An 18872-nucleotide genomic window follows, 5' to 3' on the forward strand; every position below is an offset into this window, starting at 1 on the left:
GGAAAGCGGCCATGGTCTGTCGATGTTGTTCCCATTCCAACCATCGAAGGGCTTTGTTGGACTGTTGTCGAGGCTGGAAGCGATGCCAGTCTTGACCCGGTTTCGGTTCTTGCATCAGGGCTCGAGGAATGACGACGAGGGTGTCTTTCTTCAGGTAGTGTGTGCGTAGTACGCGACTGCAGGCAGAGGCCAGGGTCAGGCTTTTTTCGAAGGGATCGATGCCCGTGTCCATGAGGAATATCTCGCGAAATACACCACAACATCGGCGCAAGACATCTACATCGCTGCGGCAGTAAGCCAAAATTTCCTGACGAAAATCAAAGACGTCGTGACTGTGTTGTTCGTACCACTCGTGAAACTTCTCTCGTTCCGATACACTCATACCATCTGGATCGTAATCGGTGTCGGGAGGATAGGCGCCCACGTAATCTTCATTCTCCGGTCTGTTAAAGTGGTGAGGGAAGTAACCTTTCTTGAGTTCTTGCAGGCCAAAAGTCTTGGGCATGTCCCGTAAAGCCATCGGTAAAAAGTTGAGGGAATCGATGAATTTTACCGTACCGACAGTGATCGTCATCGCTTTACCCCCGTTCATAATTACTTCGGGTTGCGCCACGGAATGTTTGTGCAGCGTCTGTAAAATCAGCAGTCCGTCGTAACCTTTGAAATTGTGCGCCACGGCGATCACGGGACTCGATTCGTGACTGTCATGTTTCCGACCATCTACCACCGTACCGTGAGCAGCGAGTTGCAAAAACCATTTTCCCACATCGTCCAGCGTGTCTTGACCTTTAAAAACAATTTCTCGTTGGTGATTCCAGTACATGTCGCAGTTCTCGCAGGGTTCTTGATTATCGAGGCAAAAGTGACAACAGGTTTGCAGGACACATAAGTTGGGTATGTGCTCACCGGAATCTTGCTGGCATTCAAAGTCAAAGAAGACAAAGCGGGTCAGCGTTGCTTTCTGCTGTTTGTCGATTTGGGTCTTTCTGTCTTCATTCATGTCGATGGGTGATTTCAGCGGTTGAATGTAGCAAAACTGTTTTGCGGCCGTGTGCCACTCTCGGCAGATGGAGCACTGGTATTCTCCGCATCGATGTTCTTCCAAATTTCGCTTGGCTTTGATGACGTCCCACTCCTTTTGACATTTTTCACATTTCTTCCACCGATGACATACACTACAGCTGGCTCTGGAACGGGTAGCGAGATGGTTGTCGAAACACTGCCGGCTCATAAACACACGATGACATCGGTAACACGTCTTTGTGTTGGGATCGGGTGGACAGGGTGGACCCACTTTCTTACAACCTTGGCACATGACGTGACACGAATGTTTCTCGGCACTACTGTATCCCACCTGACAGGTCTCACAAAAATACGACCTTTCCACAAAGGCGGGCATGGAGGTAATGACGTCATAATGTCTGCTGTGTAAATACAGGTTCAGATGTTTTGGTGTTCCGTTGACGTGTTTTGTTCCGCGATAGATCGCCTTACCAAAGATGACTTGAGAGAAAACGTTGAGTTGGTATCCTTGTTGGCCCAAATACTTGGCATACAGTTCCCACGTTTCCATCCCCGTGCAAGCTTCCCTGGTTCCACCCACGGCCTCGATGAGAGCTTCCGTTTTCTTCGTCTGCCATGTTCGGGGTCCTGTGTTGTTGACTAATCTCTTCCTTTCTCTTTCCCATTCAGGCGTGTCCTGTTTGTTGGCATAGTGACGAGCGACGACAATAGCTCGCTGAAAACATAATTCGTCGGCATTCTTGATGGTGACGAGGCATTTCTTTTTCTTTAAATACTCGTCGAAATTAGCACAGTGTCTCTTCTTCACGTTTGTTCCGCTACCTCTGCCATCCGGAAGAGACACGTGACATATATTCATAGACATGCGCTGATCCAGTCGAAATTCTTCATTACTCTGTAATACGGCAGCCACTTTCTGTAAAAGGTCTTCGGCCTTTAACAAACGATGCTCACGAAACGGTAACCAAATAGGTGATTTGAGTCCTGGGTGACTGATGGCGATTCTAACGTAGTCACTTTCTCTAGCGTCCAAGGTTCGACGAATTTCCTCAATGATGGCCTCAAAGGTGTCGTGTAATTGCTGTGGTACATCTATGGCCGGAACGTGGGACCAATCCTCCAAAAAGTCTATGTCCACACATAACGATTCGGTTCGGAACAATCTACTGTATCTTCTATCGACGGGTCGTAATGAAAAACTCATCTTGCGCGGTTCGGTGATAGCGTGAAAGTGTTCAAACCTATCGCGTCTCTCCCTTTTATCCCCCATATGCCGTGACGTCATCAAACGTTCGATATCGTACACCCCACGTGACATAACGTTGCACATGCGTTGTATAACGTTACATCACGTCTATATTTAGTCTCCAACGTACAATCTACGATGTATAACGTTGCATCACGTTATGCTAAGCGCTGTGACGTCGCTCCATGCATGGACTCGTCTGTGACGTCATACCCTCAAATGGATTCGTCCTATGACGTCACTCCAAGAATGGACTCGTCCGTCAAATGGATTCGTCCTTACGGTAATAAAACGACGGACCATCCCTCTCTCAGTATCAGAATGGCTGACGGCGATCCCATCATTCGCCTCGAGGAAAACCTCAACGTAGATACGCTCTTGTATCTCAGAGGGAATACTCTTGCCGTGATTACCCCTGACGATATCTTTGTCTTACCTGACGAGGTATTAAAAACACCTCCCAGGAAAAGACCCCCTCCCGAATTAGTGGAGACCATCAGACGCAACCGACATAAAGTGCGTCGCACCCTCACGTTCTAGTGAGGCCAACGGCCCTTTTCAGGGCCAACTTAATCAATGTAAAAGAGTTGTCTCCCCTTCTTTTGGTCTTCCTTCCCCTTCTCCCCTTCTTCTCCCTTCTGCTCTCTTCTTCTTCTTCTTCTGCTCTCTCTCTCTCTCTCTCTCTCTCTCTCTCTCTCTCTTCCCGCGCGCGCGCGCCCTCTTTCTCAAACTAGGTCACTGCACGTGCAAGGGGTCACTCAGTGCAAGGTCATGACGAATTAGGTCACGGGGTCATTCAGTGCAAGGTCACGCACCTGCAAGGTCACGGGGTCACGCACCTGCAAGGTCACGGGGTCATGCACGTGCAAGGTCACGTGCACGCGCATGCATGCACGCGCATGCGCCCACGCACGCGCAAAAAAAATGGCTGAACAGCCTCCATAACTACTAGGACAAAACTACAAATACACTGCAAAAAATAAACAACACATATGAATCAAGCGTGTTAGATAAACTGATATATTCGACATCCGTAGTCTTTTCTAATCAAAATTCCGGATCAGTAGCGTAGTTGATAATTTAAACGTTATTGCGATTTCTAATTAGAACAGGGTTTGTTGACCTCCTCAATCATTATTCTGTACTTTTAGGCATTTTTGGCTGTTAACTTTGACGAGCTTATCAAGATATTACTCCTTATGTATACAAATTAGCAAAAGTTTCAGGTTTTTTTTTAAAGTTATTCTTTTTATCATTTGAAATATTCTATTAGAATTTATTTGTGTTAGTTATCGCCCCAACAGAAAGCATTAAGTGACATATCTAAATCTATTTCCATCTTTAATTGAAGGAAAATACTTCCTGGCCCTCTTTAAAATCAAGATTATATATAGAATCTGTGGGAAAATTTGAAATACTAAATGCGAAATAATTTGGTTTATGATGGCTCATGTTGTCCACTTAGGCTGAAGCCGGTAAATTAATAGATTTATAATAAGTGGTGGAGATGAGCGGAAAGGTTAAAAGTAAGAGTATTTAACAGTTCTACCCAACACAGATGTCATCTAATAGTCAAGATGCTACCTTATCTCGCGAGAACAGATACGTAGCTTGAGGCGCGTGTTTGTCTCGCGTCAGATCTTTCCACAAAATCAATCTCTCCAATCTGCCTGTAATACCAGACGTCACTTATGGCGGGAAAATCTGGGTAATAGGATAACGAAAAGCTGAGGTCTTTGAAAAGTCTATTTTCTCAGTACGACGAGTGATTAATCAAATATCTACCGTTCTTATTAACTAGCTATTATGCAGATAATTGACTACGGTGTATCTTGATGTTTGTAGTAAATGCGGACATCATTTTCAGACGCCCGAGTGCATTTGACTTCGTAAAGATGGCGAAATGTCAATTATTAACATCGTACGACTTTTGAGTCTGTCTACACTGTATATCTAAAATAGGAATTATAGAATTAATGCCAAAAGGCCCCGAGCACTACGCTTTGTAATTATAATTTACATCAGTCCCTACTTTTAGATCAAAATTATTTTGCTTTTAGAGAAAATTGGCACCAAGAAGGTGCGGGTGGAAATTATAATTAGCAAAATGCACAGTAACCTTTTAAGAGTTCCTGGTATAATTACTGTGTTTTAAAAACCCTTCCAGCGTTTTAAAGGCTGTTGTGGTTTAGACAATTATACGGTTTGCATTCCGCAATATACGATCTATGTGTCCGAAACAGTATGTTAATCTAGCCGAATAAAAAATGGTATTAGGTCTTCCGGGAGAGTGTGACCGATTCTCGTGTGAGGGCGGATACCAATTAAGAGTTCATTTAAAGTTACAATTTCATATTTTTAAGTTATATTTTTAAAATGTATTAAAATAAAGCCCTAAAATAGATGGTATCTATAAACAGCCCTACCTTGTTAAAGAATAATCCTATTAATCCTATAATTCACTATTGCCAGTTGAGAAATTGGCAAAAATATCATTTTTAACTTCAAATTCAAACGTTGGAAGATAGCTATTCCATGGTGGGGAATAGGAAAACAAGGGAGGTAATTGGGAGGTAAATGTGTTATTATTTCCGGTGTGAAGATGTTTAAGTGTGAGAAAGATAACCTATGATCGTATAATAGTGAGTTGACAACCTATTGAGCAAAAGACATAGAAATAATTATGTTTTGACTTAGAAAATATGAAATTGTAACTTTAAGTTGTCCTAACGCAGTCTAATACTAACATGAGGAAGTACTGGAAGGTCGAGTAGTCTTATATGTGCGTTTTAGATCATTGATTTCCCCCCACTTCTGAAAAAGTGAATAATTTAGATAAATTGCACCATATATTAGTTCCGAAAGGACAAGGTTTATGTTCAGTGGATGTTAACCATACCCCCCGTCTCTCTCTCTCTCTCTCTCTTAATCAAATCATCCAGTCAGATTATCTCCCCAAAACGATTTGAATAATTTTAGTAATGCCGTTAATGCAAGACTGGATTCCAATCAAATATCCAGTCGGATCATCTCCGGTCTAATTTAAAGAATGCTTTCTGAAACAAAGTATCCATTCGCATCTCATTTATAGGTATAGGCTCGTAACAATATTCACGGGAACCAAGCCATCAAGCATAATGAGTATTCTTCACCAGATATTCAAGCCGAACACATCATTAAACCATCCGTATTTTAGACATAGTAATATACTCCTTTCTCTGAGCTATTTGTCCTTTGTAGTATAGCTGGTTTTGTTAACTACGACGGTACGATAATGTCGTCTTTATAGCTAAAGAAGACTGGGTTTATTGTTTTGGGGTATATGCTGTAAATCCCAGTTTAAGAAAACAACAAAGACCATGGATTTATTAAAACATTTATGCGATATTGAAGTTAAATCCAGCAATCGTGCTATTGGACTTTGATAACTTGTTGACACAGCGTTTAAGATTTGCCTCGAGAGGAATAAATTCTTTTGTGTAGCCTCTTCACATGGAATTGATTTATTCACAAGAGAAGAATCACCGCTATGTAGTTCACTCTATTTGCATCGTACGGTCCAGTCTCTCTAAATAATGCTCTTTTCCGTAGAACAACCCTAAATCTAATCATGTTCGTAATAACTTCGGATATATGTAACTAATGCAGCTAAGAAATTTGATTTGGCTTAGGTTTTTTCTGCACATAAGCTTCGCCCACTAAAGTCCTATTAACGGTCACATTATTTAGCTTACTGGCAGAAAAGGGGAAAATATTCTTTCCTTTCCGCGAATAATTTTATTACTATTATTATACACATTTCTATAGCGCACAACTGTCACATACATGTGCTCATGTGCGCTTTACAAAGACATATGAAGAGTCCTGGGGAAGAACGATCTAAATCACATTTTTGTCCTTTCGCTTAAAAGGCAAAACAGACTTTTCGACGAGAATGCTTGACGGGAATAGAACAACTAGTGGGTTTAATTACAACTTCAAAATGATGTTTAATACGAATTATAATTTTCTGTACAACTGACTTCCACTTTTCAGCCAAATAAAGGTCAAATAAAGGATACGATGGACGTATTTGTCCGGGAGGCCATTTCAGAAGGGCCTTGGTTCGATGTGACTCCGGTCGTTTTTACCTGAAATTGATTGTTCCACAGAAAGCTTATACAGTTTTCTACCAGATGGCGCCATTAACTGGGATTCATTTAAAAAAGTGACTTGGATCATTCTTCCCTGGGGCTCTTCATATTATAGAGCACGACAATAAGACATTGACGTAATAAAACGAGAATACACAGAGCATACTTGATAAAATATATAAATAAAATTGTTATTTAGAGACAATTATATGTAATTATATGCATTTTAGGTTTGGGTGGTCAGAAGGGATTGTAAACCAAATTCATACACGTTACATATATGTTGCGTATTTTTTATGCACCCATGTCTGTCCGTCTGTTCATCATCCACATTTTGTTTTGAACACCCTGCATTTATCATCCAATCCTATTGTATAAAGACTCTATTTTGTATTTACTTAAAGATGTATATTTCGAGAACCTTTATAAACTGTCCTGTTGAATTAGTTAGCAACTTGGGGTCTATGCTTCTTTGTTTATTTAAAAATGGCAAGACGTTTGGGACTAACTGTACAATTATTAGTGATAACAGCGATTCGTTTCGTACATATAGGATTTTTTTTACATCGGGAACAGAATATGGGATGAGTTGTTTTCTAACTTGGATGAGTTGTCTTACACTTGGATGAGTTGTCTTGGGATGAGTTGTCTTTTGGATGAGTTGCCTGTATTTGCAATAAGCTCATTGCATCTAAATAAACGTTTGTATTTTATATGATAAAAAATTTGGTGAAAGTTATGGAGCACTTTTTCACACCATTACTTTCAGACATATCTGCATATATTGTGACTTGGTGTGCATTTCATATATCTGTCACATATTTATTTATTTATTTTTTCAGGGTGAAAGCAGTTTTAAGTAAACATGAAACAGCTCTACTGATGTTAATTGGTTTTGGAGGATTCTCTATAATATTGGCTTTGTTACATAATGCCGTCCGTAAATACGTCTTCCATGATGAGCACAATTTGGATACCACATTTGATGCTGGTGGAAATGTTAGTTTAAGTTTAACAGCTGTTACAGTAGCATCACAGTTATTTTGGCCTGGTGACATCCTGCACAGTGCCACGCTGACCACAAAGGTGAGTTCAGATTTGAATCAAATAGGAAGAAGATAAAAACTAGAAAAACAATACCAGCCATCTGGTTTTACTATTAACCTTTCGGGGGGGGGGGGCAGTTTGGGAATGTGGATTTGTCAATTTTACTTTGCACCGGGCTATATTTGTTTATTTAACATTTCGTCTGTTTCATTGCCACACAAACCATCTTGAGATATTTTATTCGGCGTTCCACAAGGGTACGTCTTGGTACGATTTTAATTACCATTTATACAATAGCTAGAAAGAGTTTTGGATCATATACAATCAAAGATACTTTTATTAAAGAAACAAAACATTTTGGTCCAAAAATTAATACTCTTGAGCTAAAATGTTTTAACGTCGGTACGCGTGGACCATGCCGAAAATTGACTTTGAAACTTGGACGACTATAAAAGCGTCTGTGATTATTATAAGGATACGAACAGACAACAGCGTTAAAAGTTGTTTTGATAATTCTATTTTAAAGGTCGAGCAGGGGATTAAATATGATAATCAGACCTTTTATATAAAGCTGCTAATATGTCATATTCCAAAACATCCAAACTTAGGTCTAGTAATATTGGTAATGTCTGGGATCTATTTGGATATGGAATCTCATATATCTTATTATGCAAAATAACCTAGGTTCATCCGTAAAACCAGATGCAATTTAACTACTGATGCTACAAAGCAATCTGAATAAAATACAGATCTATATTTCGTTTCGTTTATATTTTATACTTTCGATAGCCTACACTACATGAAGATCTGACATCAGACATTTAACTAACCAATCAGCATTGATGTTTCTAGTGGAATACCCGCAATTCCATGCACCTCACGCCAAAAGCTCGCCGTAACAGACCGTTTCATTGGCTAATGCCCCACATCACCCAGAACACGTCAATGATAACAACTCTTCCAGGTCCTAGTGTAGTAAAGACAAGTAAAACGAAATTTTGAACTATAAAATACGAAACGAAATAGGGTCTGTGTTTTTATAAGATTGCCACAAAACTACTTGTAAATTCACTTCGGGTAACGGCTTGCTTGTGAATTCGTAATATATAAACTACACACACTATTTAAACCCTATATATCTTTTCGGGATCCAGGGAGATTTGATCTAGATCTAGACCGGATGATACTAAAACCTGAGTTGACGTATGGGTACTGGCGTGCCCGTTAAAGAATCTTTTGCTGTTGGAATTAGAAAAAGAGGGGGGGGGGCATCTGGCAAGGCAAAATTTCACCGCTTATCACCCTGCATGGTCCATGCCCGTCTTCGTTAGTCCGATTGTTGCACATAAAATAAAACGTTAAACTGTATTTACTTAAACTGATGTCAAGTTGTTATCCCAAATTAGTTCTGTATTGTATTTGACTGGTGTTGGTAAAGGATGCTATAATAGAATTATTATTGTCGGTACAGTTTCTTATTCATTCTTATTTTAACGTTTATGTCACTATGTTTGTGATTTAACAGAATTCATATAACAGTTTTATAATTATCATATAATGTATAAAATGATAAGCCCATAAAATAAAAATTTCATACTATCAAACTACGAAGATCCATTTAGCTGCAAATAATAATGAGTTTCGTCCTCGTCTAGGTTGTCCGTGTTTTGATTCTGGATATAATCATGTAGAATGAAAGGTATAAAGGAAATCTGATCCATAATAGTGTCTTTTTCTGTCATAACAAAATAAAACGATATGTACTATTCGGAAAGAGCACACAGGAATAACAATTTTATCCTATCAAACATAACAAAATGTAATGATTCTCTATTATGTTAAACGTCAGATCTTGCCTGAGTATAATCTTGTTGGTCTTTCTGGTGACCACCTATTACCACTAGCAAATACCACAATTAGTACCAGGGATAATGTTTCTCACTCTAAAGTTCACCTCTTGTATCGGATTTTTAAAGAAAACTTTCTTGTGACAAATGCTGATAAATTGTTCTTTAGAACGAGAAGATACATGTCTTAGTAAATCCCCTTTATGATTCGTATTATAGCAAACGTGACAACCGATTGCAACTACATTTACAACTCAGTAGAAAGTTATTTGGCTTTGGTGGTCTCAGGAGAAACTCCAGAGGCATACAACAAAGGGATAACCTTTTCTTAGTCTATTGAATTAATGCGCTCTGTAAATGTAAAACCGTCCATATATAAGTAATCTTTTCACCAGAGACCCGTTCTAGTTCTTTGAGACATCTGAATTTGGCATTTTAAAATTTGAAGCCATCTGTCCTACAACCGCAGCATTTAATAAATACAGAAACATTTATTGACAACAAAATATTACGATATTGGTATTTCTAAAACTGTCATACAAAGCATTTAAAAAGTACAGAAACATTTAACGATATCAGTATAAAACGATATTGGTCTTTCTGAAAATCGGTGATGTCATACAAAGCATTTAATAAGTACAGAAAACATTTATTGACACCAATATAAAACAATATTGTTATTTCTGAAACTCGGTGATGTCCTACAAAGCATGATTAACAACAAGTAACAGCTGTTGGTTGGCCATTCTACCAACCCTTGGTCTTAAGATGACAAACTATCTTGTGGCGTAATTGTGATCTTAATGCATTTGGTATTATGAGAATATTCATAACAGCCATACCCTCGTTTAAAAAAAATCAAATCCTCTCCCACATAAAATTGTCAATTATGTGGAGATGAGAAGACAAGACGTGTCTTTAAGATTGCTGATTATTAAGAAAGGAATGATTTTGTCCTTGGTTAAACGTGAAGAAAAGATATGCATTGTGCCCTATCTGTCATTCTAACATATATTTGATCTATTACTGTCAATAGTAATACCTAAAACAATATGGTTTATTTCTGTAATGTTTATTGATCTCCCTTTTTAAAAAAATGGGCGTCTAGATTAGAGCACAAGAGTTCATATTTATACAATCATTATCGTTAGTGCTAATTCAATTTTAAGGGCTAGTTCAATTTTAACGTGAGTGTATTTTTAGAAAAAATAATTCTGTTCATAGTATCATATTTTAGTTGTGAAATACAACTGTGCTTATATTGTCACAAATCATAGATGCTATTGTGAGAATATTGGAATTCCTATGGGTACCAACTTTGCTCCTTTACTTATAGAATAAAAAAAATCCCTATAAAGTTCATATTTAGAGGATCCTATATTACTGAATAATTCTATGAAACGACAACTTGATTCTAACCCGAAACATAGAGTAAAAACTGTACGATAGACGGAGTGGTCTAACTCATTTGCAACAATATACTATAGTCATCGATTTACAGGACATGCATTTCTCGGTTTCGTTTTTCCAGCTCGGGTATATCACTGACAACCTGACTACTGAGATATTTAACTTCTATAAACTGAAATTTGTAGAATATACAGTGAATGTGTTTTGTCTTTGCTATTTTCTGTTTATTTTTAGCGGTTGTCATCAATCTAAACGACCCCGAAAGCATTTGACTCAGATTCGAATCTAACTAAACTTTATAAAATAGGTTAGGAACCGATCCAAAATCCGATCTGTCTATCAAATCTTTGGGAATTTTATGTTTTAAAATTTTAAAAGAAAGTACCCTTTTCGACAGGAATATAGAGAAACAGATATTTCAATAAGATTTTTTCCTCTTTATGGCGATTCCATTAATGATCCAAGGATTGTATCTGTTTGGTACCAAGACACGTCGTCTCCTACGGTCATTAACCCGTTCTGTGATAGAAATTAGAGATATTCATCAATATATTATCGAGAAATAGGAAACCATACACATTTGTTCATATTGATTATTGTTCTAATTGACCTGGGGTATTCGATGTGTTTAAACATTGATGCTAAACGTTGTAGACAATGGTGACGTTGTGAACAAATCCACATAGTGGTTTATAATAGGTCCTTACCAAAGTCATAATTGTAATCATTTTAATATCATGTTCCACCTTGAAATTCAAAAACTTAAAAAATATCTTCATAAGGGTCTCAAATTTTACATAATGTGTTATAAAATAAAGACTGTTGGGCGTAACACAATATACAAGGTTAAACACTGTGAAGATTTGCCTTTAAACAATTGGAGATATTGTTAGGCTCTACTCTCATTTCTGATAATTATTGTTGAAACACTAACGAAGGCAGTAATTAGCTTGATTTCGTTCTTCCCGTCCAAGAATTGGGTCGCAAATGTAGGTTTAAAGTAGCTCAAAATTATAAATAAATAGCGGGTACAGTCCATCTATCACTTAGAAATCCTGGGCCCCGGGTCAAAGGAAGTGATCTTTGTCATAATGTTAATGTCCATCTTGCGCTGTTGTGTGTGTATATATATGCTGTATAGTTTCTTTCTTAAAGGGCCATTATGTAACATTTAGATAAAGAGCTTACCGTTCTCGCTATAATATTTCAAAAATATAAAATGCAAAACGAATATGTTGAAAAGTTCCTACAAATTACTTTATTTTGAGCGAAGTTATAAATGGTTGTAGTTTTGACAAGATTATTATTATTATTATTATTATTATGAACATTTTTATAGCGCACAATTCACTAGGTGCTCAAATGCGCTTTACAAAACATTATAAATTATCACACATTATAAATTATTACAAAACAGTATCACAGATAAACAATATAATCATAAATTATTTAGTAAACAAAATAACAGAAGTCAGTAAAATAAAATATTACTAAGAGATTCACAAATAATTAAAATCGTTATAAGCTAAAGGCTTCTTTATATAAGAACGTTTTGACAGATTTTTTAAAAACAGAAAGAGACACAGCGTTTCTGATAGAAAATGGAAGCTTGTTCCATGTAATTGGCGCCTGTACACTAAAAGCTCTATCACCAATTGTTTTGAGTCTTGATCGTTTAGAATATAAAATTAATGGATCAGAGGAGAAACGAAGCGTTCGGGACGGAGAATATAATTCAAGTAAATCTCGTAAGTAAAGAGGTGCAAGACCATTAAGACATTTAAAAACTAAAAGAAGGATTTTATATTGAATTCTAAAATAAACAGGTAGCCAGTGTAATTCAATTAAAATAGGGGTTATGTGCTCTCTAAACTTTGATCTGGTGATAAGCCTTGCTGCACTATTTTGTACCATTTGTAGTTTATCAATTAAAACATCTGGTATTCCTGCTAAAAGGGAGTTGCAATTATCTAATCTTGATGTTACTAGGGAGTTTACGACAGTTTTAATGGCATCAATAGTGAGGGTTGACCTTATTTTACTAATGTTTCTTAGATGGTAATAACAGAGTTTACAGATATTGTTAATTTGGGCATTCATAGACATATAATCGTCAAAAAGTACACCAATATTTCGGGCGGATTCAACCGGACAGATAGTATGGGAACCGATTTGTATACTTGTATCACCCCCCGCTTCTGCTTTACTTAAAGAAGATTTTGTTCCTAATAGGAGATACTCAGTTTTATCATCGTTGAGTTTCAAGAAATTAGTACGCATCCAACATTTAATTTCACTGATACACTGTTCACGTTTTGCCTTCGAAGAATTAATATCGCATGGTTCAAATGCTATGTAGAGTTGCGTATCGTCAGCATATAGATGGAAACAAACGCCGTACCTTTGCACAATTGAACCGAGCGGAGTCGTGTAAACGGTGAAGAGGATTGGACCCAAAATTGAGCCTTGAGGCACACCATACTTAACATCCGTCGAGTTAGATAGTTTTCCATGGATTAACACTGACTGCCTTCTACCAGCTAGATACGAACGGAACATTTCAAGCACTGTACCGTGAACACAGAATTCAGATTTAAGACGTGACAGCAAGGTATCATGGTCCACCGTGTCAAAAGCTGCGGATAAATCGAGAAGTACCAGCCGTACACATTTATTATTATCAACTGATGTTAAGATGTCGTTGTGAACTTTCAATAACGCAGTTTCAGTGGAGTGGAATTTTCTGTAGGCACTTTGAAATTTGTCAAGTAAATTCTGTTCACTAAGATGGCGTTTAAATTGTTCAGCTATGCATTTTTCGAGTACTTTAGATAAGAAGCTAAGGTTTGAGACCGGTCTGTAGTTTTTGTCGATGTTTGGATCTAAAGACAGTTTCTTGATGAGTGGAGACACATAAGCAGTTTTTAACGGGTTTGGAAATATTCCAGATTTAAGCGATGCGTTGATAATATTCAATATGACCGGTAAGAACACTTCAAGGTGGGTTTTAAGGAACCAGGTAGGTATAGGATCCAGCGAACAGGAAGTGGATTTCATGGATCTGATTATCTTCGTTAAGTTCAGTTCATCTAGTTCACAAAAACTACTCAAAGGACACACATCAGTAATAGGGTCAAAAGGCTCAGTTCTTCGGCAGTTGCATTCGCAGAGAGATCATTACGGATTTTTGATATTTTGTCGGAGAAATAATCGGCAAATCTGTTTGGTAAATCAGAACAATTTTCTGTTGGCAGGATGATTTTTCCAAAATTAGGGTCTAAAAGGGAATTCACAACTCTATAAAGATCTTTTTGTTTGTTTGTGCTGCTTAAGATTTTATTTGCATAAAAGTCAGTTTTTGTGGTTTCGATGAGAGTTTTTACTTTAAGCCTAAGTGTGTCATAAATGTCTGTATGAATTTGCTACGCCAAGTTTTTTTCTGCGGAGTTACGAGCTTTTTTGGCGGTGTCGACTTCAGGCGTATACCACTCTGTTCCAGGACGAACACGGACACGTTTATGTTGGAGAGGGAGGACAGAATCAATAACAGAAAATAAAGAATTATTGTAAATATCCATCTTCCTGTCGATGTTTTTGATGGCTATGGCTTCCATGAAATTTGATGATTTTACCTCACTGATAAACTGTTCTATATCAATTGCTTTAAATTTGCGAAAGGAATATTGCTTATTTTCAAAGTTCGATCTTTCAATGTTAATGTAAAAATTAATTAAAAAATTAAAAAGATGTGTGATTTGATCGAAACCACAGTACTGGTCAAAACCACCGTACTGGTCATTCGAGTCTAATCCTTGCTTCTCTATTTTTAAATTAAATCATTAAATGGTCGAACCGTTCTAATCTACTTAAAATCGGAGTCATGTTAATAAATGTCTAATTAATAATTTATATAACATTTAAGGTCCAAAGAAAGACCCTGCAATAGGCAGATTTAGTTACATAAAGCCTGTTTAAATACATAAAATATTAGTCATCACCGCTACTATGGTCACGTGTGGAATGTTAGAAAACTGAATTACCCCAGACATTAGTATTTCCGACTACTACTCTACGTAACTAACAGGGTTTCGTAATGTACACGCTAATGTAGACATGGTTTAGTTTTCTTGACAGTTCCGGCCGAGTGTGATAAGCCCTGATCTGAATGTCCGGTTGTGCACAATCAAAACAACAAAGAATGTGAAAATGTTGGTTTAGGCCACCTTTTAACTTTCTAAAAAATCTTTTTAAAACAAATGAGAATACTTCTGTGAATGTATTGTGTTCATAAAATCATTAAACTGATTATAATCAATGCATTGCTCTATTGACTTTTGGTATTTCTTATAAAATGGATCCTTGCTATTGGTAAATCTGAAAATATGCATTATTTAGAAAGTAGCTTATTGTAATCTTAAAGTATTGTTCTTCATGTACAAGTATTGCCCATATGCTTTTTGACTCACACAAAGAACATCTTGAAAAAGCACTTGATCTACTAAAGAATATACATATAACACCTTTTCCCCAGTACTAGAAAATTGATATTATTTGTCTTGGACGTATTGTCATGGAAACCAGTGTATTTTTGGTAATTTCTAATGGAAATGTTCGTATTGTTTTACAATCAATGTTGTTGATTTTTGGGTGTCTGTCAGGTCAATTAGAGACGATAGATGTACACGAAATTATTAACGAACCGGGTTAGTGTCCTTGAAGAATGGAAATATTCTTACTTCGTTCCTTGGTTAATGAACATTTTATAGAAGATAGAATACAGTTCAAAAATAGATATGTTAAATTTAACATTTTGTGAATTTAACTGTATACAGCAAAAAGAAATGAAATGAAATGGGGTTTAACGTCCTACGTTTTAGCTCCGACTGAGCTAATGAAGACGGGCATACGCCATACTGTGTGCTATGAGGGAAATTTTGCCCAGGCAGCGGCGCTACGGCCTACTCTTATATTGAATTCCAACTGCCAGGGGATCGTTTACGGCCCTCCAGCCTGCACCACTGAAAAGGAGAAACCAGTCCTGAAAATGAGAATTGAATTTAACCATAACTATTTTAAATCATTCGCCATATGTGGTTTGCAAATGGCGCTCTGACACGTATTCAAATTGTAGTTTGATTTACACCCATTATTTAATTATTGCCAGCTTTAAAAGAATCATGCTTCCAGAAATGAAATGGGGTTTAACGCCCTACGGTTCTGCTAGGACTTCATGCTTCCAGGCAAACAAAAAGACAATGTAGGGTGGGGGGTGTTGTGGGTGGTCTAATTAACCTCGAGCGAATATACCTGTAGTACTTACTTGAAACCCGTTAAAATAAACGAATGGGACAATTCATTACTGTTAACAAAAGCGATTATTTTTATTCTTTCTGAATTGGCTGACTAGTCTCTGCTTTCTTTTTGAAAATGAATTTGTGTAAACCTAAAAGTTGTATAGCGACTGCAATTAATTTATAACTATTGCGGTTCAATTCTGGTTGAAGATTGTTAGCTGATGATCAAAAGAAAGTTATGGTGTTATATAACAGTCGTTGGTAAATCCCTTGGACGATAAAATCGTGTTTCATTACGACCTTACTGTTTATTGGTCGTTATAATCTGCCATCAGAGGTATTGGTACATTATATCTACATCCCTATTAGTTTCCTGGATTACGAACAATAGCTCTTCGAGAAGATGCAATCAGAAACTTTATTACGTCTGTAATCCAGTCTATTTCCTTTGAGTATATAATAATTCCACTATAGAAGTCCCCATCAGACACGAAGAGTGTCATAGAATATTATTTGAAAATTTTAAAATTATCAAAATAATTATATCTGTCTGTACATTGATTGAATTATGTACCGAAACGTTGTTAAGTTCGGTCTATAGATGACTCTTAATAATATTCCCGAAGCAATAGTAATGAGCATTATCAGCTCATTACTGTATAGTAAATTATGGGCGATTGTTTTCATTGGTCTACCATGCTGGCTGGCAGACTAATAAAGTGGGAACTACGCCGGAAAACATCGATGAACTTTCTCGGCCGACACCAGTATCTAACAAGGGACCTCCAGGTTAACAAGTCAACGTAGACAGGGAAAGGAAATGGTTGGTTCATTTAGTGACCCTGGGTATTGAAATGTATAGTAACTATATCAGAATGCCCTTTTCGTGAGTTCTACTGAGTATATATTCGCATACAATTAGTTCTTCTCGGTGATATGAATATTATGACATATCATAGTATCTGTATCCATGACTTTATTTGTCTGTATACCCAGTACTGTAGCTGGTAATCGGATACTTCCTCCCATGATCCTCTATTCTTGGTACCAATCATTCGGCCATATTGTGAAAAGGTATTTCGCACAGGATTTAAGTTGCATTTTTTAGACCTGCAAAAAAGTACAATTTTGTTACGTTTATATTTCAGATTTATATTAAATTTAAATGAAATGTCTAAGATTTAGTTTCCGTGTCGACAAACACTCAGGTTGAGTAATTGACTATTAGTAGTATATTTGAGTAATTGACTGTCAGTAGTATATTTCGATGGTTCTTACATGTATGACGAACTAACGTTGTAATTCTTGTTAGTTTGAGGATTCCATTGAGATTATAAGTTGGTTAAAACGTGAGAAAATGACGATTTCATAAAAAAAAATAATAGTAAAAGTTGGCGTAATGTGGGAGTTGTCGAGATATAAACTCGGATTCATTCTTCAAGATAATTTTGCGGAACTCATTGATTCCGTGTAAACGTAACATCAGATAATTTCCAACATCGGCATTATCAGGAATGGTGAATGGTTTCAGTGTAGTAAACGTGATGAACATTGCCATGTGTCCGATCAACATCGTGATGTCAAATTGTCAATAGTATTTGAAATAAAATCAATGACTATGTGTATTTTATGTCACTTTTGGATCTTTAAACAATTTAAGTAAAGAGTGTAAACGTAGTGAAAACTTGTCGATTTGCTTAGTTGTGATATCTAAATAAATGATCAACTTTTAGATGAAAAAAAAATAGTGTGCCTTTTCATAAATTCAAAACTTAGTCCTGGTAGTTTTTTGTATCTAAATTATAAAAAAAGGTATGATGTTTATTCAAGATTAGCTTGCTCTTTATTTTATTTTTGAAAATGAATAAATGTTTGATCTTCGAAGTCATGTCCAGGTCCGTAAAAATTGTCGACCATAAAAACAATAGATATACATTGTCCATCAATTTTACAGCACCCCTGAGAACACTTCACGCCGCCCTCGTTGCTTTGAGCTAGTTACGACACTGGTCATGTCGAAGATCCTTCCTAGCAATATAACACAGCGGTAGACAAAATGGTGTCCTTTATATTACTATAAAAAGTATCACCAACCTGCATTCTTCCCACACAGAAGACATGAAATCTCAGTATTACTTTTGGTACTGTATACGAACTTAGTGCTCTACTGTGTAGACAATTATTCGTTTTAGTCAAAGCGGGTCCATTTGAATTGGAGCCATCGAGACTATAGCATCGTAGCACATTTAAAGTAGCTAAGTCTCTAACTCAATATCATCAAAAATCTTCGACATTGAAAACACAAATTATTTGTCAATTCAAATCAACATTGGTCTTGTGATCTTACAGGGAAAAGATGGGCTTCTGATATCCAATATTCAAGACAAAATAAACATTTTACCATTGGTACACATATCGTGTACCATAATGCGTTTCAGGGCCATTTGGATCAAGGGATTCAAAGAACAGGGCTAGACATATTCCACAAGTCACGTCAAATGGTAACGCTATATTCTTATCTGGAGAGCATGCGCAATACCATCGGTGTAGACTGGAAAAACCAGACGCTAAAGATTGCCATTCACATGAGACTTCTGGCGTATTTCGCCGAACATAACTGATTAGAAATTACTGTAAAAACAGAAACAATTGAATGTAAATCAGTTTATATACATTCATATTACATTATTATATGCGTTGCGACCCATTTTTGTCAATTTCTAGGTCCCAAATATTAGCGATTTAGCTCCTTTAAGTATCGTTTTTCAATCATGCTTAAGAGGCTTTAAATACATTTAAATACATAAAAGATATTTTCCTATCATTGTTTTAAAATATTGAGAAGCTTGGTCCCGGGAAGGTAATTTAACGT

At 36.9% G+C, this 18872-nt stretch overlaps 1 protein-coding gene across 2 annotated transcripts in view; it reads left to right on the top strand.

The window, feature by feature from the left end:
- LOC126830351 (uncharacterized) overlaps positions 1 to 18872 on the top strand; it is a 78806-nt gene that overhangs the window by 42329 nt on the left and 17605 nt on the right. For both annotated transcript variants that reach the window (XM_050560728.2, XM_050560727.2), the window contains exon 3: positions 7245 to 7488. In XM_050560728.2, the coding sequence (XP_050416685.1) occupies positions 7245 to 7488 (244 nt within the window). The remainder of the gene's footprint in view (positions 1 to 7244; positions 7489 to 18872) is intronic.

This window comes from Patella vulgata, chromosome 8, assembly GCF_932274485.2.
Source record: "Patella vulgata chromosome 8, xgPatVulg1.2, whole genome shotgun sequence".
NCBI lineage: Eukaryota > Metazoa > Mollusca > Gastropoda > Patellidae > Patella > Patella vulgata.